Source organism: Dromiciops gliroides, chromosome 1 (genome assembly GCF_019393635.1).
Source record: "Dromiciops gliroides isolate mDroGli1 chromosome 1, mDroGli1.pri, whole genome shotgun sequence".
NCBI classification, from domain to species: Eukaryota; Metazoa; Chordata; class Mammalia; order Microbiotheria; family Microbiotheriidae; genus Dromiciops; species Dromiciops gliroides.
The window spans coordinates 680351141-680373691 of NC_057861.1; the positions used below are offsets into that span (position 1 = coordinate 680351141).

Genomic DNA, 22551 nt, shown 5'->3' on the forward strand with positions numbered 1-22551 from the left:
GGCAAGGTCTGCAATTCCTTCACCATCCTAAATTAAGTTCAGGGAATGGTGACCGGGCAGAGGACCCGAGTTTGCAGTTAAACTTTGCTACTTGCTAGGCTACATCCTTGAGCAAGTCACAGCTCCTCTTCTGTAAAATAAGGGGGTGGGACTAGAAGGTCCTAGATTCTTGGGGAAATTCTGGGTTCAAGTTCTAGTCTCTTCCCTTCCTATCTCCTCCTGTTGGGAGCAGTGAAGTAAAAGCCACTGTACAGCCACAGGGAGTGAATACAGGTTTATTGAGCAGCATTAAGTTGAGGGATGCAGGGGCAAAGGGGAAGGGGGTGGAGCTGGCCGGGCAGGGCAGTGGCTACATGGTCAGCTCCTACAAGAAAGGGACAAAAAAGAGACATCAGGGCTGGGAGCTAGAAGGTTCATGTAGCAATAGCCCCTCCTTTCTCCCCCACCCCACCCCAGGACAAGCCTAAGGGGAAGAAGAGCTGCTTCTAGACAAGGTACATGCCTGCCTTTGGCTCTGCTGAACAGCCAGAAGACCAAGGAGACAGCTCACTGGGGTTCACTGGGGCCTTCAAGTAGGCCCTTGACATGCTGCCTCTAGATACTACTTGGGGAAGGGGGGGCAGGGAGGAAGGAGGGGGAACAGTAGTGTAATGGAAGGTGGGAAGCCTGGTATGAGGAAGAAGAGAAGGGCAGAAGCTTTTGGTGCTACCCCACGGCATGAGCTCTACTCAGCCTCTCCTGGTTCCATGCTCACCATAATGGCATTGACGATGTCATTATTGTTGTGTCTCAGAGCCCGCACGGCCTTCGCTCGAGACACATTGGCCTGAGCCATCACCAGCTCAATATCACGCACCTCCAGCCCCGTCTCATCCACCTAGCAAGAAGCAGAAATCAAGAGCTGGTATGTGGCTAGGAGGGACTGGGCCCCATGTTCAATGTGGCTGCCTTGACATTCCCACAAACCACTCACTGAACCCCACATGCCTCCCCTTTCCCCACGTGTTTAGGAGAGACCCTATAAATGGCTCCAGAATTCCGAGCCCAAGGGCCCCAGCCAATGCCTCCTTTGCCCACCTCCTCCTCTTCACTCTCCTCCTTGACGTTGAGGCCTGGTGCCGCCTCTGTGATGATAGGTGAGGGTTCAGCCGGTACCTTAAACTTCTCTGCTGCTGCCTTGTGCACTTGCTGGGATAGGTCCTCAATCTACGGAGGAATGATGGGGTGGGAGGTATGCAAGGAAAGAGGTGAGGCAGACACTCCCCATTCCCCTTAGTAGAATATATATGCCTTTCTCAGCCCAGGGACTGAGTTCCAGGGCTCACAACCTGACCTCCCCTCCCTGAGTTTTGCATGAAAGAGATTCCCCACCGCTTCCCTACCCCACCACCTCCAATGTGAGTAACCTGAGCAGGCTGACCTTAGCCTCCCCGAAGACTATGTAGATGTCTGAAGCCGGACTCTTGAAGACATCAGGCTTGGAGATGACAAAGAGAATGTTCTTAGATTTCCGAATGGTGATTCGAGTGACTCCATGGATCTGCCGCAGGCCGAGCTTTGACATGGCCTAGTGAGGGGAAGGGCATGAAGGGCGAGTGAGTGACCTCAGGCCCCATCTGGGAGCTTGTCCATATTTAGGGTGAGTCAATCTCAACCCTCTCTGCCACTGGAGGAAGGGGAAGGAAATCACACTTTGCAGGGGTCAAGGAAGAATGTTTGACTTGGTCATTAACCAGGAAAAGGAAGGAATTTTCATTCCATTTGGGGGTTCTTATTTGATTGCTGTGGAACATTAAGTATATGTCCATAAAGGAGCACCCATTTAGTGTAGCAGAACAAGACCCTAGGCCAAGAGGCAACTAAACCACCTCTGACCTTCTCTGGGTATCAGTTTCCCCATTTGGCAGCATTCCACATTCTCTGGTCTGCTGGGTGAGCCTGTACCACCCTAGGACCCCCAGAGCCCACCCATGCCCTCTCTGCTCAGAGGCAACCCACCTTCCGAGCCTTCTTCTCACTACGGCTCTGCTTGGCTTTATTGCTGGTCTCTTCTCCACTTCCCAGGGAGTGGGCCAGCTGGGCCTGTGGATGGTACAGAGCCTGAACTGGATTGATCATTTGGGACACACGCACAGCCTGTCTCCTGAGATCTAGGCCATGGGCACTGTACAGAATGTCAGGGGGCAGCAGGATGCAGGGTCAGGAGCAAGGAGTCCAGAGGCTAATTCCTTTGTCAAGTAACAGAAGCCTCCAAGGAAAAGAGGGGGAAGCCTAGAAAAGAAACTTTTCTTTGGAAAGGTTACTGCCGGATTTTCACTGGACCTACTGCCTGATTCACTGCAGGTCTCAGACCCAAGGGTCAAATTAGGAGCCTTCAGTGTAACGTATCATCTAGTTGGGTTGTTTGGGGTTTTTTTGTTTTGTGTTTTTGTGAGGAGGTTAGAGGAGAGAGTCCATCCATGTCCAGAAGGAGCTCATAGTTGGAGGGTGGAAGGAGTACTTGACTTGAGAGACAGAAGGCCTGGATTTGAAGCTTGGTTCTTATATTTACTAGCAAGGTACCCCAGTGGATAGAGTATTAGACTGAGAGTCTAGAAGACCCGAGTTCAAATCCTGCCTCAGGCACTAGCTGTGTGACCCTAGGCAAGTCAATTGACTTCTGCCTCCCTTTCCTCAACTATAAAAAGGAAATAATATAGCAGCCCCTACCTCAAAGGGTTGTTGTGAGGATCCAGTGAGATAATAACATATGTTAAGCCCTTCAAAGCAGCTATATTCACTATGGTAACTTTAGGCCAACATCACAACCCCTCTCATGGGAAGTTTTTCTCTTAAGTAAAATGGAGATAATGCCAGTATACTGCAAAGGGCAGTTGAAAAGAAAAGTGCTTTGTAAACTTGAAAGCCATAAAAAAAGAATTTAAGTTCTTATAGTTATTCTCTAGGGACTTTCCAACCCAAATCATGGACACAGAATGAGCCCATTCTCAAGATGGGCAAACCCGCCCCCAAAGAGTGTGCAGGGGGGAGGGGCTACCTGAGATGGTGCAGTCCTGGGTTCCGTACTGTCTGGCTCCTCCAACTCAGGAAGAGATTCCCCATTACTCTCAGAGTCATTGCGGGGTGCTGGGGATGGCGAAGGCGAGAGGGGCAGAAAGAATCGCTGCTTAGACTTTGTCTGCACAAGAAAAGCCCCCTCCCCCTTGGTCCCCAAGCACAAACCACGGGGAGACTGCCCTGGCCAAGAGAGGGCCTACCCAGGCCTCAGCCAAGGGCTCCCGCCTCAGGCCACACATACCAGGGCTCCTCTGGGACAGGCTAAAGCTGGCCACAGGATAGCCAAAATACGGCAGAGAAAGCCCTGGTCAGCTGGAAGTCCTAGCCCTGCTCCTGACTCACTTGGGCAAGCTGCTTTACTGCTCGGTGCCTTGACCCCTTGCCCTCTTTTACCTCCCATTCATAGTTGTTGTGAGACTCCCAATGGATTGAAGAGTATAATAAGAAAGGGAATGGTCATTCAAACCCACCACACCCCCAGACCCTGCTTGGAGCCCCCACAGCACTCACCCCTGTGATTGGGGGGTGCCCCAGGGGCTGGGCGCAGGGCCGTGTTAGCTGCTTGACGAAGCTCCTCCAGTTCTGTACACCTTGAGAGGGGGTCTGCCTCACTAGAGGAACTTGACTGTGACTGCACCAAGCCCTGCAGAGGTGGCCGATCAGTACCTGAGAAGTGGGCAGCGATGGATGGAAAGGCAGGAGAGGGAATCTAGCATAAGCCTCTGTCCCCAAAAGATGTCCCAACCCCACCTTCCTTCCCCCTCCCACATCTCCCATCTGTACCATCCCCAAATCCCCCTTAGCCCATTCCTATTACCCCTGCCAACAAGCCTCACTCCTGCCCAACCACATGCCCAGCCCTGTTACCTTCTCTGCTCAACCGGGGTCCTGGTGGAAAGGTTACATCTCCCGGGCTGCATTCTTCCTGTGGAGGAGGAGGAGCAGCAGCAACCGCAGCAGGCCCCGTCCTGGAGAGAGCTGGGGCCCAGAGCCCTGGGCCAGGAGCAGGGCCTGGAGGCACTTGACTGGGAGTGGGGGACTTGGGAACCACCTGAGGTACCGACCCCAGGGGAGCCTGCCCTGCCCAGAACCCCCTGGAGCATGGGTTTGAGATTACCTCAGGAGACCCTGCTGGGGCCTGGTCTTTGGCATAGGGGACCATTTTTGAGGTTGGTATTCTGGGGGACACTAGGACTTGACCCCTTGGGGAACGGTGCCGGGGAGATCCTACTTTTCGTGCTGCTACTGTGCCCAGGTCTGATGGGCACAAAGCCAGTGGAGGCATGTTCCCTGAGACAGCCCGGGCTGAAGAAGAGACTTCTCCCTCTACCCTACCCACCTCTTGCTTCTGGGTCGGGGGAGGTGGGGGGCCTTTATTGCTTGAGGCCTCTGGGCTAGAAGGGGGCTGGGGAACCACTGGGCTGGGCATTAGTTTAGCAGGGGCAGAAGAGCTCTGGGCCTCCCTGAAGGGAGGCCCAGGAGGGGCAGAACGGGGCTGTGATTTCCCCAACTTTGTGTTGGGGCCACCTGCTGCATTTGGTGGCTTCTCCCTACCCAGGGAGCTCTGAGGCAGGGTCCTCTTCTCTTCAGATGAACCTTTGGGTCCTTCGAGGGAACGGTCAGTTGAGGACAAAACAGAGGAAGGAACGCTCTCCAGCAGGAGTCGGGGGCCTGTCATGGGCACGGGGAAAAAAACCAGCGTCTCTCGGGGCTTGGATGTGAAGGGGCGATCAGACAGCTCCTCAGAGGATGAGGAACTGAGTACCTTCTTTCCTGGCCTGAGGAAAGACACCCGTTCAGTGTCCCACCTCAAGTTAGCCTTCAGCCGGGGGACCTCAGAAAACACCAGAGGACCTAGGGGACCTTCCATTGGGGTACCATGGGACTTCTTTGCTCTGAGCAAAGGCTCAAGGGCTCCACTGGGTTCTGGGATTTCAACACTGGGTAAAGGCTTCTGATCTGGCTTTTCAGGGTGGTTTTTCTCCAGATTCAATTCAACTTTTCCCAGTAACTCCCCCAGGATATCCATTTGTTCCAGACTAGGTCCAGAACTGGGCCCTGGAGCACCAGTTTTAAAGGCTTGGATAGCATCCAGTGACCCTGACACAAGGTCCATCTTTGTGGGAGAGACTGAGCACCGTTCTGAGCTCTTGCTCTTACCAACAGGGCCTTCACTTCCCAAATCTGGTTCCTCCTCCACATGGCCCAGAGGCCAGTGAAGGGAGCACTTCACAGAGACAGGGGGACACCCTTTCCCACTGACATCTCTGGACAGAGCATCTTCAGAGCTTTTAGGAATAACCACACAACTTTGCTCAGCCAGAGAGTTCAAGCCTTCATCCTCACCAGCCAGCCCCTTCTGCCCCTCAGCACCTGGATCTTGGCCATTGGCCATGGCCTCTGGCAGAGCTTCTCTCTGGGAGGGTGACGGTTTGTCTCCCTCATCTGCATTGAGACAGACAGTAAGGCCCTCCCTTGAGTGGAGCGCTTCAGTTGGAGAGGACTCTTTTTCATCCTGGGGGCACTCTAGTGGCTTCTCTTCCTCTCCCTCTTCTTGTCCCATTACAGAGAGGGTTTCTGTTGTTACCTGGGTGCTGTCAGCTTGAAGCATTTCCATAGCAATAGGTTCCAGGCCTAACATGAAGTCCACTTCTTGTAGAGTCTTAGGAGTCATTGCTACAGCAACGGGTTCTAGACTTACTTCTTGTAGGGTCTGAGGGGTCGCTGCCACAACAATATGGTCTAGGCCTGCTGTTTCTTGTACTGTCTGAGGAGTCAGGGCAACGGATTCTAGACCTACTGTTTCTTGTAGGCTCCGAGATGTCTTCATAGCAATGAGTTCTAGGCCTACCGTTTCTTGTTGGATCTGAGATGTCTTCATGGAAATGGATTCTAGGCCTGCTGTTTCTTGCAGGGTCTGAGATACCATCATAACAATGGGTTCGAGATCTGTTGCTTCTTGTAGGGTCTGAGATGTCTTCATGGCAATGGGTTCTAAATCTATTTCTTGAGAGTTCTGAGATGTCATCATGGCAATTGGTTCTAGGCCTGCTGTTTCTCGTAGGGTCTGAGATGTCTTCATGGCAGTGGGTTCTAGATCTTCAGCTTCTTGTAGGGTCTGAGATGTCTTCATGGCAATGGGTTCTAGATGTACTGTTTCTTGTAAGGTCTGAGATATCATGGTAATCAGTTCTGGAACTGCTGCTTCTTGTAGGGTCTGAGATGTCAACATGGTAATAGGTTCTTGATCTACTGTTTCTTGTTGGATCTGAGATGTCTTCATGGAAATGGATTCTAGGCCTGCTGTTTCTTGCAGGGTCTGAGATGCCATCATGGCAATTGGTTCTAGGCCTGCTGTTTCTCGTAGGGTCTGAGATGCCATCATGGCAATTGGTTCTAGGCCTGCTGTTTCTCGTAGGGTCTGAGATGTCTTCATGACAATGGGTTCTAGATCCGCTGCCTCTTGTAGGGTCTGGGATGTCGTCGCGGCAGTAGGTTCTAGATCCGCTGCCTCTTGTAGGGTCTGGGATGTCGTCGCGGCAGTAGGTTCCAGATCCGCTGCCTCTTGTAGGGTCTGGGATGTCGTCGCGGCAGTAGGTTCCAGATCCGCTGCCTCTTGTAGGGTCTGGGATGTCGTCGCGGCAGTGGGTTCCAGATCCGCTGCCTCTTGTAGGGTCTGGGATGTCGTCGCGGCAGTGGGTTCCAGATCTGCTGCCTCTTGTAGGGTCTGGGATGTCGTCGTGGCAGTGGGTTCTAGATCTGCTGCCTCTTGTAGGGTCTGGGATGTCGTCGTGGCAGTGGGTTCTAGATCTGCTGCCTCTTGTAGGGTCTGGGATGTCGTCGTGGCAGTGGGTTCTAGATCTGCTGCCTCTTGTAGGGTCTGAGAGGTCGTCATGGCAATGGGTTCTAGATCTACTGCCTCTTGTAGGGTCTGAGAGGTCGTCGTGGCAATGGGTTCTACACCTGCTGCCTCTTGTACGGTCTGGGATATCGTTATGGTAATGGGTTCTGGATCTGCGGCTTCTTGTAGGGTCTGAGGTGTCTTCATGGCGATCGGTTCTAGATCTGCTGTTTCTTGTAAGGTCTGACATTTCATCATGGTGATCGGTTCTAGACCTGCTGTTTCTTGTAGGGTCTGAGATGTCATCATGGCAATGGGTTCTAGGCCTGCTGTTTCTTGTAAGGTCTGAGATGCCATCATGGCAGTCAGTTCTAGATCTGCTGCTTCTTGTAGGGTCTGAGATGTCTTTGTGGCAATGGGTTCTAGGCCTGCTGTTTCTTGTAGGGGCTCAGGGGTCACTGACAGAGCAACGGGTTCCAGGTCTGCTACTTCTTGTGTGGTCTGAGATGTTGTCACTGCGATGGGCTCTAGACTTACTATGTCTTGCAGGGACTGAGGGGTTGGTGCCACAGCAGCTGGCTCCACACCTATGCCGAGCCCCATACACTGGGCTGGAAGCCATGTAGATGCTATGTCCTCCTTCTCAGCTAAGCCATCCCCATACTCTGGGGAGCTGAGCCAGAGGGGGACTGGAGGCTGGGCGTGGGGCTCTTCGCTGTAGAGCCGCTCATCTTCCTCCCCAGCATAGGAAACCGAGTCGGAGTCAGAAGAGGCAGCTGAAGTGTCATCTCGGAAGGCAAAGGCCTCATCCACACCCTCATTGATGGACATCTCTGACAGGGACTGCAGGAAGGAGGCTGAGGTGCTGTCCTCCTCATCACTGTCTCTGCTCAGAGCCTCCTCCTGGGGCAGCAGCGTGATCTCCACAGCATCAGCCTCAAAGATCAGACTACCTCTGAAAGCGAGCAAGGTGGCCGGGATCATTGGATCCCCGCCGGGAGAGCCGACATCCGGGAAGGAGTCTCCCCGTCCCCCCGGGCTCCAGGAGCCACTGTCCCCAGAGAGGCTCGACTCTGAGGAGAGGAGGCCCGGAGGCCCTGGAGGCAGGAGCTCCGTGTCATCTGAGTCAGAGGCCCCCCCGAGGGGACTCTCTTGGCCACCTTCCTCATTGGAGCCGAGGAGGGAGAAGTCCCCATTGTCAGGAGAGTCCCGGCCCTCCGTCTCCAGGAGCAGGTTGGGGGAACAGGATGGGGATGTGCTAAAGCTGCTAGAAGAAGCCCAGCTGCCCCCCTCGGCAGTGATGTAGGAACCCGAGGGGGATGTGGGTGGTGAGCTGAGGAGATCAGCCTCAGTGTCACTGACTTCCTCACTCAGGCAGAGAGAGTGGGAGAATAGATAGGAACAGGCCACCTTGGTGGGGGTGGAAGGGGCTGTGAAGTAAGGGTCCGAGTCCAGGCGGGGGGAAGGCACAGGGAGGTCACCCTGAGAGAGCAGCTCGGGGGGCGGGCTGGGGCCAGCTCGCCTGTCCTCCAAGTCCCTGAGCTCTGAATGTGTCACTGTCAGGGGGTCAGCTGCCTGGGGCTCCTTGGGCAGCTCGGGGCTGGCCTGCTGGAGCCCGCTACTGCTCGTTTCTTCACCCATCACAACCCGAGGCTCCAGACTCTCCAGGAGGAGGGGTTCCTCGGGGAGTCCTTTTGGGGGTCCCACCACGGGGCTGCACTCTCCCAAAGCAGTTCGACTAGAACTGGTGCTGCCCGCTCCAGCATCCGAGCTGGCCCCCTCAGGTTGCGGCCGATCACCCTGCTTGGCGGGAAGGAAGGCCAAGGGGATAGAATCTGGTCGCAGAGTCAAGTTCCCCTGCATGGACAAGTCCTCAGGTGTGGGCAGGTCCCCACTGGGTGTAGAGGCATCAAGGGATTCAACTGTGGAAAAGAAACAAAAGAGTTAGAAGAAACGGAAGGTCTCGGGAGGGAGGAAGGAGAGGGAAGCCTCATTTAGTTATTTCTCAGAAAATGGAGACCAGGCCCCAAACTCTAGGAGTCCGGAGACCTGGGCTATGAACAAGGGGGGCCAAATCACTTCATCTCCCCAAACCTCCGTCTTCTCCTTGGCGAGATGAGGATAACATTTCTAGAACGATCCACAACAATAACTCTTGTTCTTTTATTCACATGTCTCCTCCGCAGCCATGGTAGGGAGGTACCAGCCATTATCTCCATTAAACAGATGAAGAAACCATAGGAAACTGAGAGAGAGGTTGTATAATTTACCTAAGGTCACACGGACGGTGTCTGAGGCTAGATTTAAATTTGGGTCTGACTCCAAGTCTAGCATTGCACCCATTTTATGGGTGAGGAAACTGAGTATCAGAGAGTTGTGATTGCCCATAGAAACAGATGGCTGAGTCAAGACTCAAACACAGGTTTTCCAAGGTGTTGTGGACAGACTCCAAGGTAATTTCCAATAACCCTGTTATATATTCTAATAATCCTGTTATTTCCCGATTACATCAATCACCCTGGAGACAGAAAAGTGCTGTGAAACAGATTTTGAACGCACTGCACCCATGCCGGGTCTTATGGAACTAACTACCCAAATTCAAGGCCATCATCCCAAGGTAAAGAATCAGATTCTTAAGGTTCTGGTCCTTTTCTCCCTCCACGCTGACAGGCTCTGTGTCCCTCAGCAGTCCACAGGTTAAAGGGCAGAAGCATGAGGAAAACCTGCGAGGGGAAGGGAGCAGAGAAAGAGAAGAGGGAGAATAACCCTTTTGGCCTAGCCATTACCTTAGCTTCAAGCATGAAAGACTTAGAAGGAGCAGTGGCTTGTTGGTGGAGAAACCCGGGTTCTAATCCTGGTTCTGCCACCTATCTGGCTGTGTGACCTTGGGTGAGTCCCTTACCATCTTGAGGTCTCAGACTCCTCCTTTATAAAATAAGGTATTTGACACTGGATGCTCTCAAAAGCCCCTTCTCCCTCCCCCGACCTTTGGATATTTCCTAGGATGCCATCTGAAAGTGTGATCTGAACTAAACAGATGAGCTCTGTGCTCTGACCCCCCTGGAGATCTAAGGGCTACCCTGAGGCCAGAAGGGAGGCCTTCACTCTAAACCAGAGCTGCAGCTGTAGCACCATCCCTTAAAAAGGAAAGAAAAAAAAAAAAGCCTAAATTCCCGTCTCAAATAACAGCCGCAATCTCTGCTCCTCCCCTCCCCCCATGCTGAAGTCCCTATTTCTCCAAGCCACGCTAGAAGCGGGGATGGGAAGGAACCTAGTTGGGCTTCATAAGATGGTCCCCACAACTTTCCATCCCTTTGTTCTCTCCCCCTCCCCACTTTCCCAGTCTCTGGGGACCTTGGGGGAGGGAGAAGAAACTGTCCCCAGATCTTAGACTCTCCCTCTACCCTCCAGAAAGGTAATGAACAATGTGAGGCTTCCCCATTGGTCAGACACCCATGGGGGGCGGAGGGTAGAGGCCCAGGACCCCTTCCTCTCCCCTCCCCTCCCCCCAGTTAAGCATCTGCTTCATTGTAACCTCACTAATGGACAAAGAACAGAGGCTGGGATCTTAGAATCTGGGAGCTGGAGGAGGGAGAGCCCTTAGAGATCATTTAAGCTCACAGGATCCTAAATGAAGAGCTTTTGGAAACGGATCTCAGATGTCGTCTAGTTCAACCCCCCTCATTTTTACAAGATGAGGGAACCGAGTCCCACCAAGACAAAGTGACCTGCCAGGATCACCCCAGTAGTCTGAAGAAGCAGGATTTGAACTCGGCTCTTTGTACTACATGCCTCCTGTCTAGAAGGGTTGTGTTTTAGCTATACTTATTTTAAAGATGAGGAAACTGAGGCCTAGAAAGAGCAAGGGAGAAGAAGAGAACAAGGAGCTGGAGACAAAGCTCTCTTGCCCTCGCCCTTGCCCAGGACTCCAGACCATCCCAGTGACTTCCCCTAGCCCATCCCTACCTCCCTGCAGAAAGGACCAATACTCTAGCTGCCAGGTTAAATCTGAATGGTTAGATCCTGTAGGCTCCTTGAGGGCAGGAATAATTTAATTTCTGTTGTTTGTCTTTCTCCTGGGCACACAGTAGGCATTTTAATAAATGCTAGTTGAATTGAAGCAAATTGACCAAACTTCTGCCTGGTGGGAGAGCTGTTCTCCAATGGAGACAAGGAGTATCTCACCCCAGGGACCAGGCTGCAAGTGGAAGATAGAGGGGAGCGGGATACATCCCAGCATGAGATGGCCAGCGGAGGGCCCTGACTCAGCATTTTGCCCCTTTTGGAAGCAGGCCAGCTCGACCTCTAAAGCCCCTCTCCTCTCACCTGTCAAGTCCCCAGGAGAAATGCCTCACCTTCCCAGGGGCAGCCTACATCCCAGCCAGGAGAGGAAACAATCAGAAACTAGCTCACCAGAGTGGGAGGTGGGAAGTTGGGAGACCCCTACCAAAGCATCCATGCGGCCCTGGCCACACGGTTAGCTTCCCATTAGGGCTGTCCAGAGGCACGCCCACTCAGCTCATAAAGAGGACTGGTTAGCCCTCCACTTCGAGACAGGAAGACCAGGGTTACAATCCCAGGATTCTGTTCTTCCATTCTATTCTTCCCCAGGGGGCTTCCTAGGGTAGCTCAGGAGAAAGAGAACTGAGAAGGACCTTTGATATGCAAATAAGCACAAGATCCAGTCTCCAGGTCATTCCCTACTGGCCTTTGGCTAAGCAAATCCCTGGGAGAGCACAGCGGGTAAGTAAGGCCTTTACTAATCTCCAAAATGCATATAAACACCACAGGATATGGGGAAAGAGCTGGTTTGGCTCCCACCTCAGGCACTTACTGTCTAGGTAGAACATCATCCCACTCAACCTCGGAACCTCAGTTCTAGTCCTATTATCTCTGCATCTCAGTTTCTTCCATGGTACGATGGAGATAACACCACCTTTAGCACTTAACTCTACAATCTCTAAACGTGTCTGTTATTATGGGAGCCCAAGTGCACTCTGACCTGACAGCTAAAATCTGGGGCAGTGATTGGCAAATTCAAAACTCATGCTCTTCATAAGACTCTCAATCCAGTAATTTATTTCATTCTCTTCTTTGGAGCTTGGCAAATTTATTTTTTAAAATCAACAGAACAGAGAATACAAGTATAATCAAGCTCTTCCCCAATTCCAAGCAATACTATTTTGGGGTACTAAGAGTCTGCAAACTCTGAAAACAGGAGCCATCAGTTGGTTGAAGATGAATTCTTGCAGATTGCTTTAGCCATGCATTTTAAGATGCCCTGGAAGGAGAAAACGAGCTCCCGTTTCTACAGCCAGTGTTTTACATCTATTATTTCCCAACAACCCTGGGAGATAGAGTAAGTAGCACGATCTCCCATTTTAGGGTGTAGGAAACTGAGCTCAAAGGCCAGCAAATTAGAATGTGGCCAGCCCTCACCCCCACCCCACTTTTCCCCCCTCCCAAATCCACCAGTTTCCACTAAGCAGGCTGAATTGGGAGCAATCTGCAAAGAAGTGTGAACCACCTAGTGTGTATGCGCCCAGGAAATGGGCACATCAAATCAGATTCGGGAGAGCCTGTTTTGACAGGTAGATAGTTAATGTTCAGGGCGCCTTTCCCCAGCCTGTTCAGAAAAGCAGGAGCTTGCCAGAGAGGGTCGATAAGCTATCTGGACAGGTTCCACAGAGTCCTAACCCCGTTCCTCATTGGCCATCCAACCGCTATAGTTCTAATGGTCTCTTTCCCACATTGGACACTTTAATCACCTTTCTGTTGCCCTGCCCCACAATGGGAGAGGTAGGGTCCCGATGTCTACATGCAATAGCTCAGGCTGCTACAATAAGGGGGTCCTACCATACATCACAACCCCTGTCTCAGAGCCTGAGGCAAGAGGGTAAGTCCACAAACAGTGCTAGGCAAGGGAGGTGGGGAGGAGACAAAAACTCGGGTCTTTTTGGGCCAAGTCAAGGTAAAACTGTTTACTAGCCTCAGTTTACTCCTTTATAAAGTGAGTAGCTATGACCAGATGCTCTCTAAGGTCCCTTTCAGCTTTGACAGCTGACAGCTGCAGGAAAAAAAAAACTCACTAAATTTGTATTAAGATTGCCAGGGTTCAAATGCCAACAATACAACGAATGAGCTCATACGACTTGGAATTCACTATAACTTGTATTACTGATCTCACAACCAATTCAGTGATAATAAAAATAAGGACTCAACACCCATCACCTTTGATCCTGTGATTATTCTTTGATACCATTACCTTTCCCCTCCATCCCCTTCCACCCCCCAACCTATAATCTCCATCTCTATATGGTTCTTGGGGAAGGGAGGGTCAGCTCAAAGCCAAGGCACCAGAGTGTGTGTGTGGGGGGGGGTAGAACAGGGAGAGGGAGGTATCCAAGAACCTGAGGGCCTCCCAAATAAATTGGGCATCCCCCCCCTTCCCCAGGGTACCATGTAACTAAGCAGATGCCCTAGAGGTGGGGGTAGTCACCTTGGCAGGAAGAGGCATTCTTCAGAGAACAAACTGTTTCACCCCCAAGGTAACAGGAGCTTCACCCCCATAAACTGGTGGCAAAGCCTCAGGTCCAGTTCCAGGGCCTGGGGCAGCTCCAACCCTTAGCTACCTAGAAGGTTGCCCCACCCTCAGCCCAGGCTGGGAAACTCACCAATTAGCTGCACCTGGTACTGGAGAGTAGCCATCCTGAAAGGAGGTTAAGGGGAGGGGGGTCCTCACCTTGGGACTAGCCTTAGCTTTCACTCAGAAGGGAAGGAGCTCAGGGGGACCAAAGAGGAAAGGAAAGCATTAGATTTCTTATTGTGACTGAGAAAACTGCTGAGACTGAGTTTGAGGCAGAGCCTGGAGAGAAAGAAATAAGAGAGCTGAGAACTTAAGAGTCCCCAGTGACCTAGGGGGTGGGACTAACTCCAAGCACCTGGAAGCCTCCAGCCTTGCCCCAAAGGACCTTGGGAGTGGGTGTGGCTGATGGGGGAACTTTATATAAAGGATGGAGGGTCCCAGCCCTGGGGGAGACTTAGGTCTCTCTTCTCTTTAGAGACGGTCATTGGCCTGTTGTGTAGAGGAAACTACATCTCTTCGTTCATTTCCTCGCCCCCAAATAGCTGATCCCTTTGCCCAGAGAAAGTTTGCTGGGTTTCTCTCTGTCCCCTGGAGTTGGGCTGACTGGTTGGGGTGAAGATGATTTGAGGTTTCCCTTCTCCTTTGGGTGAAATTCTCCCTGCCCAGAGAAGGCGTTGTGTGTATAGGGAGGGATCTCATCCCCTGGGAGAGGGGGATGTGCTGTAATGGATCAGAAGACTCAAGGAAAAACCCTAATTCTGCCCCTTACTACTTGTGGGACCCTGAGTCTTTAGCTGCTCAAACTAAAATGGTGATAATATCCACAGGACCACTCTCATGGTGAGGCTCAGGCAAGACAATGAACTGAAAGCATTTTGTAAATGATGTGAATCCCAAATGCTATTGTTATGAGAGATTCTGAGAAGCTGATGTAGGGAACCAGCCTAAAGGCATGGGGGGGGGGGGAGGAGATGGGGAAAGGCTGCGGGGGGGGGGGGGGGGGGGGGGTCTCAGAGAAAGCAGGAGGCCTGATGGTTGGGTAGGGGAGGGTGTTTGCTGTGAAGTAGAAATGAAGATTGTTGGTCTCTTGAAACCCTGGCTCAGACTGAAGGTAGGTCCTGATCCAGGTCTCTACTGACATTTCAATCTTTCCTTTCTATGGGATTTGAGGAAACAAGGTGGTGTATTGGTAGAGCATTGGATTTGGAGTCAGACCTGAGTTCAAATCCTGCCTCAGATTGTATAACTCTGGGGAAATCATTTAACCTTTCTCAGCCTCAGTTTTCTCTTCAGTTAAATAGGGATAACAAGAGCACTTAACTCATAGGGCTGTAGTGAGGATCAAATGAAATAATATATGTAAAATGCTAATAGAAATGCTAGCTGGCTAGCTCTTCCGGAGAGACAGCTAATAGAGTGACCATTTCCTAAATTGGGAGAAAAATACCCTCTTCCTTACAAAGCATATGGTTTTACAACTGAGGTTTTGGGGAGATTCCCTCCCCTCTCCCCACAGGGAGCTGAAGGCTCCATTAGCCAGGTACTGGACTGAAGCTGGCTCTCCCCACCCACAGTGGGTCACAAGATTGGGAAAGAGTATCTCCCAGGGCTGGTTTATTCTTCATCACCTACCATTTGACTTAGGGGAGGAAGGGACTTGAATACGTTGAGGTGAGAATCCCCATGGTGTCCCTATACACTTTCCAGTATCTCTTTTCCTCTCTTGCCTCCCTCCTGTCCTGTTGGCCATAAGCACTTTGAGGAAAAATCCAATTTCTGCCAGTTGGCCCAGGAAACCCAAGGGGAAAGTACCTCAGTGGGGTGGGGCAAGTCCTGGCTGGTGTGGGATGGGTAACCACTGGGCATGTGGATAAGCTCCTGTTCCTAGCTACCCTCATCAATTTCAGTTCATTAAAGCCACCATAGCTTGGTCCCGTAGGCAGCTCTCCCTCTGGGCCCCAGACATTTGACCATTCTTTACTAAGAAGAGATGCTCCAAAGAAAGTGTCCTGAGGTCCAGCTCTTTCTCCCTTCAGGTGGGTTTCCTTTGCATCCCCACACCCCTTCAAGGCCAGTTCTTCCATCTCTCCTTCATCTGTCCCCTCAAGCTCAGTCCTTTCTCCAGGTCATCTTTGTACCCTCAAACTTTGTCTCTGCACTCAGGACCTTCATGGTTGTCTTTGGGCCAGCTTCTGTTCTTTTCTCCCTTCTCTAGTCCCTAATATTGCTTCCTTTCTGTCCTGAGGCTGAGGGTACCTCCCTCCTATCCCCAGAGGAGCAGGTTCATGTGTTTAGGTCATCTGAACACATTTGTAGAGAGCTCTGGGGCATTCAAATCAGTAGAGTAAGCTATTATCTACTCTTCCCAGTTTGTGATATTCTCCCAAGATTTCCCCAAGAAAAGAAAACAAAAGCTAGGAGCCGAAAAGCCAGGAAACTACAAACTAGGCTGGGGCCTAGGCCTCAGAGGGTTCAAGATGGACCATTTTAGAGTCCAATCGCTTCTCTGTCTGGCTTAAGAGAAGAGGGGCAAGAAAACTGATTTAGCCCAAAGCATGCTCTACGGGATGGGGATAGTGAGATTGGATCCCTGGGAAACACACAAGTCCTGTTCCCTCCCTTCTGTAACCCCTCTTAAGAGGTTGGCTAGCCCTCTGATAGTGCCCTTAAACTCAAGGGCAGGGCCAAGGGAACAAGGAGGATTCAAAAATCTTCATAGCTGCGAGATGTCCCTTTCAATCCCTCCTTCCCCCCAAGACAGGCCTGAGGCCTGATCCATTCCTCCTGCTGGGGTATAATACCACTCTCTAGTCACCTCTTCCCTCATCCCTGTTAGATTACCCACCATTCCCGAACTTCCCCTCCCCCCACCCCATGTAGGGTCATGATCCCCCCTCAGCTCCCCCCCTTCCCCTCCTCACACACCTTCTAGCCCAGAAGGGCCCAACCAGGCTGACAGGAGTAAAGGAGGAATGGCGTGGGCTAGGATGGAAGATAGGGGAGGGAAAGGAGCCTTAGTGTGGAAATTAAGCAAAAGACCGGAGGAGCCCAAAAGGGACTGGAGGAGTGTAATCCAGGGAGGGGGCAGTGGGTGAGATGGGAGAGCAGAGGCAGTGAAGGTAGGAGCGGGAGGAGAAAGGAGAGGGATGAGGAGCAGTGAGGCAGAGAGCTGGGCGCTGGGGGGGTGAGGGCCACAGGGATGGAGGGAAGGATGCCGGAAGGGCAAAGGATGCAGGGATGAGGCGGCACACGGCAGGGACGGCTCGGGGCCGCGCTGTCATTGTCCCCTCCCTCTTGGCTCCTCGGACCCCAGCCTGGGGGCCCGGCCCTCCCGCCCCCTCCCCTCCCCAGGTGCGGGCCCGCTCTCTCTCGAGTTCTCACCTGTGCGGGGGCCCGGGCCACCCCCCGCGGGTAGCAGCAGCTCGGCGCGGGCCGCCTCCCCGGGCATGCTGGCTGGCTGGGGGCCTGGGGGGGCGGCCTGGGGGGCCTGGCGGATCCGCGGTGTGGCCCCTCCCTCCTCCACGCCCTCACCTCCTCGCTACCAGCTGGGTGGAAGTGAGTGTGGGAGTGCGTGTGTGCGCGCGCGCGCGCGTGTGTGTGTGTGTATGTGTGTGTGTGTGTGTGCGCTCGCGCGCGCGCGTGGGGGGGGGGGTCAGGCCAATGATGTCACCGCTTACTCCGTCCCCTCAGCCCCGCCCTCCCCGGTCCCCCTCTACCTCCCCCCGCCGGGTGTGTGCCAGGCACTGCAGAGCCTGCGGGGGCGGGGGAAGGGACGGGATGGGACCAGGATAGGGGGTGGAGGGAAGCGTAGGGAACCAGGACAAGGAGATGGAGGAAGGATGGGGAGGCATCGAGGGAAGCTGGAGGCGGTGGGGGGCGGGGGGAGAGGTGAGGGAGGCCAAGGCTGCCGAGGGGCTCCCGTGCCCCCACACCCTGCTAGATGCTCCACTTTGGCGCTCCCTGTCCCTGGTTTCCGTTTGCCTCCTAGGCGGGTGCGTGGGGTGCTTTGTACCCTCCCTGGGTCCTCCTGTCCCAGGCAACCCGCGAGCATCAAACAAGGACATAAACGAGCCCAGGCACCCGAGCTGACTTGGGGCACCATGTCATGCCTGACAAGCTCCAGACTGTAGGCACTGGGGTTCGGTCATCCCTGGGGCAGCTCGGCATAGTGGAGAGAGGGCTGGTCTTCTGAGTCCAACAGAGCAGATTTCAAATCTAGCCTCTGACACATGCTAGTTGTGTGGCTGTGGGCAAGTCACTCAACCCCCCCCCCATGTCTAGTTTTCTCATCTCTAAAAGGGGGGCAAATAATATGCAGAGGTGGTAATGTCAGTAAAACGTAGGTCCGGTCCAATGAATGTTATTCACCATGCATTTTATACGAGACCTGTGGGATATAAAAAAGAGCTTCTCTCTGAGCCTCTGTTTCCTTATCTGTAAAATGAACATTATTGCAATGCTCACCACCCTCATGGGCTATTGTGAGAAAAGTTATTTTTCAACTTTGTAGCTCTACTTGAATGTGGAGTATTATTAACACAAAAATAGAGCTTCTTTTCCCCCTCCAAAAAACAAAAAACAAACCCAGAACACCCTGTTCCTTTTGTTGTTAATCTGCCTCAGCTTCCATGCTTAGCCACCCATCACAAAGGTTGTTGTTTGTCCTTCCTTCTCAAAGAGGACCATGACACTGATGTGATTCCATGACTTGCAACAAATTGGATTTAAGTGAGAATGTTGTGCAAAGTCAACAGCCTCACTCTCTCCTCCAGAGCCACTGGGGTCCAAGGGCAACTGGAGATGGCTTAGGATATTTAAAGCAATTGGGGTTAAGTGGCTTGCTTGCCCAGGGTCACACAGCTAGTAAGTATCTGAGGTCAAATTTGAATTTAGGTACTCCCAACTTCAGGGCCAGTGCTTCATCCTCTGTGCTTCCTAGTTGCCCCCAACACAGAGGTACAAACACTACCACCCCAATTATAGAACTTAACCTTTGATCATGCTGACAGATACTTCTCTCTCCAGACACCTCAGCTCTGGTCAGTCCCAGGACATCTCATCCACATCTCTAGAACCGCTGACACTTAGCATTTTAAGATTTACAAAGTGCTCATTTTTTTGAACTGTTTTATTTGAACCTCACAACAGCCCTATGAGGTAACCACGACAGGCATTATCACCATTGTATAGATGAAGAAACAGATTCAAAGTGACTTATCTTTTCTTGCAGTGTCAGTTGACCAATTTAAACTGTTCTGACTCAAAATCTAAAGTACTTCCCAAAGCAGTGACCCACTCAGAAGGGCCATGCCCCTGTTGAGTTGTGACTGACTCTTTGTGACCCCAGTTGGTGTTTTCCTGGCAAAGATATTGAAGTGGCTTGCCATTTCCTTCTTACGCTCATCTTACGGATAAGAAACTGAGGCAAACAGGGTTTAGTGTCTAGCCCAGGGTCACACAGCTAGTAAATATCTGAGTCCAGATTTCAATTCAGGAAGATGAGTCTTCCTGACTCCAGGCCTCTTGTTTGTTGTGCCACATAGCTGACCCTCAGGAAAACCTCAGTTCAAATCTTGCCTCAGATACTTACTAGCTATATGACTATGGGCAAGTCACCTAACCCATTTGCCTCAGTTTGCTCATCTGTAAAATGGAGATTATAACAGCCCTTACTTCCCAGAGTTGTTATGAGGACAAAATGAGATAATTGTGAAGTGCTTAGGACAGAACCTGGCACTATATCATTGCTAGATATATAGGGGGATGACTTCTAAAACCCTTTCCAGCTGGGATTTTACCAGAAATCCAGGGGGAAACGGAACTTCGTCAAATCTACCAATCAGGTGTAGCCAGATCTGAAGCCAGGAGTCTGATCAAAACTTCTTTTATCCCCAGCTGGCCTTTCCTCAGCCACCACTGATTTTCTGGCTTCCTGCATACACTTATTAGGTATGGAAAGAAAGATGGTCCCAAAGATTTGTGGGCCAAGTCAAGAGGGCCTTGTCCTTCAAAGGGATCTCTAGGCAAGTTAACAGCAGTACCCATCACAGCCTGTGCTTAGTTGATAAATTTTAAGTCCTCCAAGAAGCAAAGGGAAGGGCCCCTTCTACCTGTCCCCAGAATATGCTACTGGGAATAAGAAGAGGCACAAGACCTGACCTTACCCTCGAGGGGTACAGAGCAGGCAGACTGCTTCAGAGTAAAAACCTGGGTTCGGAGGTACAGGGGAAGGCTTGGATTTAGAGGTAGCAGAGACTTTAGGAATCATGTAGTCCAGGGCTTCATTTTATAGATAAGAAAACAGGGTCCCACTGAGGGAATGGTAATTTCCCCAAAGCCAGGTCCTTTGATTGCAAACTAAGAGCTCTTTCCATTACCCTCTATTGACTGCTCTTTTTGTCATGCTATGCTGAGGGGAAAAGGAACCAAAAATAGATTATCGGTATCCTTAGTCCCTTTCTCAGTCATGTAGCTGGGGCTAGGGAGGATTTGGGAGGGGCTGTGGTGGGAAACAACTCTATATAACAATTAGCTCTTCTCATCCAAAAGCCAAAGCTAGATCATAAAGGGGTGGAGCTCAGAAAAGACTGGTCCTCCCAGTCATCCAGGAGTGGTCACCATGGAAACCACTTCCCAGTTGCCTGGTAACCACAGGACCCAGCTGCATCAGCAGCCATTTCCAGAGCAATGAGGGAAGAAAGGAGGTAGGGCTCATTGGGATCAGGTGAGGGAGGAGGGTTCTTGGACAGAGATCAAAGATTTAAAAGACTGTAATTAGTCAGGTGCTTTTCTCTACTCCTTCCTCCCCCACCCCCAACCCCTATCCCCACCCCCCTTAGTCACAGCTGAATAACAGAACTCTCAGCTACTGGAAAATACCATAGTATTTAGAGTCAGAGGTCAGGTCTGGTCTGTTATTTTTGTTACAACAAAAATAACACTTTACTTTTTTGGTGGGGGGAGGGGCCTGTTTCCCAATCTGTGAAAAATATTTTCCAGTTCTAAATTATATCATTTTGTAGTTTTTTTCTAGTTGTCTTCCACCCAGAAATCCCCTCATATACAGAACTGAACTCTTCCCAATTTTTGTACTTCTGTCTCCCAGGTAGGAAAATTAGAATAATTATTGTTTCTTCCTTCTCTTCATTGAGGTCTGTGTGGTGGAGTGGAAAGAATACTCTCCTATTTATTATTTGTGGGGCAATGAGGATTAAGTGACTTGCACAGGGTCACACAGCTAGTGTCAAGTGTCTGAGATCATATTTGAACTCAGGTCCTCCTGAATCCAAGGCCAGTGCTTCATCCACTGCGCCACCTAGCTGCCCCAAGTGGAAAGAACACTGGACATAGAAGTTAGGACTCAGTCCTTTCTAATGAAGTGGATGGAGCCTTCCTTTGTCAGAATTGAATTGTTCTTCAATGCATGAAAAATACATAGGAAACTAATTATATTGAAAGTACCCAAAATATGGTATAAAAACATTTACAGTCTAGTTTGGATATCAGTTTTAGTCCAACTGGATCACTTCACAGATTAAGAATTGGTCCAGGGGCAGCTAGGTGTGGCAGTAAAGCATGGATTCAGGAGGACCTGAGTTCAAATCCAACCTCAAACACTTGACGCTTTCTAGCTGTCTCACCCTGGGAAAAAAAAAATTGGTCCAGAGCAGTTGTGATTTGCCCCAGGTCATAGCACTGTGGTGAGAGGTAGGTCTCTGTGGTGCACAGTACAAATACAGCTTTCCATTCTAATTGATCGGCCCACCCCCAGTCCTTCCCCTCCCAATCCACTCCAGATTTGCCACAGTAACCAGAAACATGGCCATTGAAATTCACCTTTGTAATCTGACGAAGGCCTTAACTCCTTTCCCTGGCATTCAAGGTCCTCTGTGTTTCTGGACTACCTTTCCAACCTTATTCAACTCTACAAATTGAAACACCCAGGAATGAGCGATTATGCAAGAGAACATCGATATTCAGTCTCTGGAGGAAGCCAGAATTAAGATGGGGGAAGAGCTTCAGGAAGGGAGAGAGAGAAGGGCAAGCGGGTGTTCATGGTAGCAAAATCAGGAAGTGGACTGGACATTCTTTCAGACTTGCCACACTTTCATGGGGAATCTGGTTTTGAAGGAGACCAGATAACCACTTGTCTGGCACATCATAAAGATTAGCTATCTCCAAATTTAAGGTTGGAGTAAGGGGCCTCTGAGGTCTCTCATAACCTGATTCATGTTTCTGCCATTAGTCTCATGGGATAGATCATTGTCCCCACCTGGAATGCCCCTTTAATTCCTCCTCCAAAGCCCAGGCCAAGTCCCACAAAAGTAACTACCCATGACAAGATCCCAATTCCTGGTGCCTCATTCGTCTCTTTAATAGCTCCATACTCCTCATCTGATGCATAATGCCTTTAACAGTTATCTCCAGTACAGACTGGACCATGAGGGTAAAGACCACTGCTCATTGCTTTGAACTTTATATGGTGCCTGGTTTAGGGTCGGTTTAAAGGATTTGGTATATGGCTGGATGAAGGTGAGGACAAAACACGTAGATGCAGCATTCATTTAGAGTTCTAAATTTAGATCAGAATTAGAGATTTAGGAGTCATTTGCATATTTTCATGAGCACCTGAGATTACCAAGGGAAACTTTTTTAGATTAAAATTGTAATACACTGGGAAATGCTTCCATCTAGAAGGCAATAGCCAAGCAAGGACAATAGAGACAAAACAACTCATATTCCCAAGGACCCAACTTAAAGTGTCAGGTCTTTCACAATGTTCACTTCATTCTGGTCAGCAAGCTTCAGTCAATAGACTTTAGTAGAAGTCTCTGCATTTCTATTTATTTGCTGTGAGCTTGTGTAAATCACTTCGTTGTGAGTTTACAAATCCTTACCATGTTATGTGGCACAATAAAATACATGTGGTTTTATAATAAAAGGCAATTCAAACACATACTATTACAGCTCAACTTCCTGCATTTAGTTCCCTAACTTTTGTGTCCTGGGGGTAAATAGCTTCCCTGCTGGCCCCAACCTTAAGCACAAAATTCAAAATTTGTTCACC

The 22551-nt window shown here is 50.9% G+C and overlaps 1 protein-coding gene across 2 annotated transcripts; it reads right to left on the minus strand.

Moving 5' to 3' along the window:
- Window positions 1–259: 259 nt before the first annotated feature.
- On the minus strand, window positions 260–17111 carry NACAD (NAC alpha domain containing). 2 transcript variants are annotated; one of them, XM_043975703.1, is made up of 9 exons: window positions 16866–17111; window positions 3925–8820; window positions 3568–3723; window positions 3038–3126; window positions 1999–2082; window positions 1421–1567; window positions 1078–1206; window positions 755–877; window positions 260–364 (listed from the first exon to the last, which is right to left on the minus strand). In XM_043975703.1, exons 1-9 carry the CDS (start codon window positions 16930–16932, stop codon window positions 350–352), a joined length of 5706 nt encoding a protein of 1901 aa, XP_043831638.1. In that variant the 5' UTR covers window positions 16933–17111; the 3' UTR covers window positions 260–349. The 2 variants fall into 2 exon arrangements, with proteins under 2 accessions (XP_043831638.1, XP_043831637.1); XM_043975702.1 differs by lacking the exon at window positions 260–364 and having other exon boundaries at window positions 381–877.
- Window positions 17112–22551: the final 5440 nt, after the last annotated feature.

Excerpts from the sequence above, each read along its gene's own strand:
- NACAD (XM_043975702.1), bottom strand. The coding sequence starts at position 16,932 with ATGCCCGGGGAGGCGGCCCGCGCCGAGCTGCTGCTACCCGCGGGGGGT. Across the intron at positions 3,127-3,567 it reads GGCACCCCCCAATCACAGGG|CACCCCGCAATGACTCTGAG; the intron begins GTGAGTGCTGTG and ends CGCCATCCCCAG. Across the intron at positions 1,568-1,998 it reads GTGAGAAGAAGGCTCGGAAG|GCCATGTCAAAGCTCGGCCT; the intron begins GTGGGTTGCCTC and ends TCCCCTCACTAG.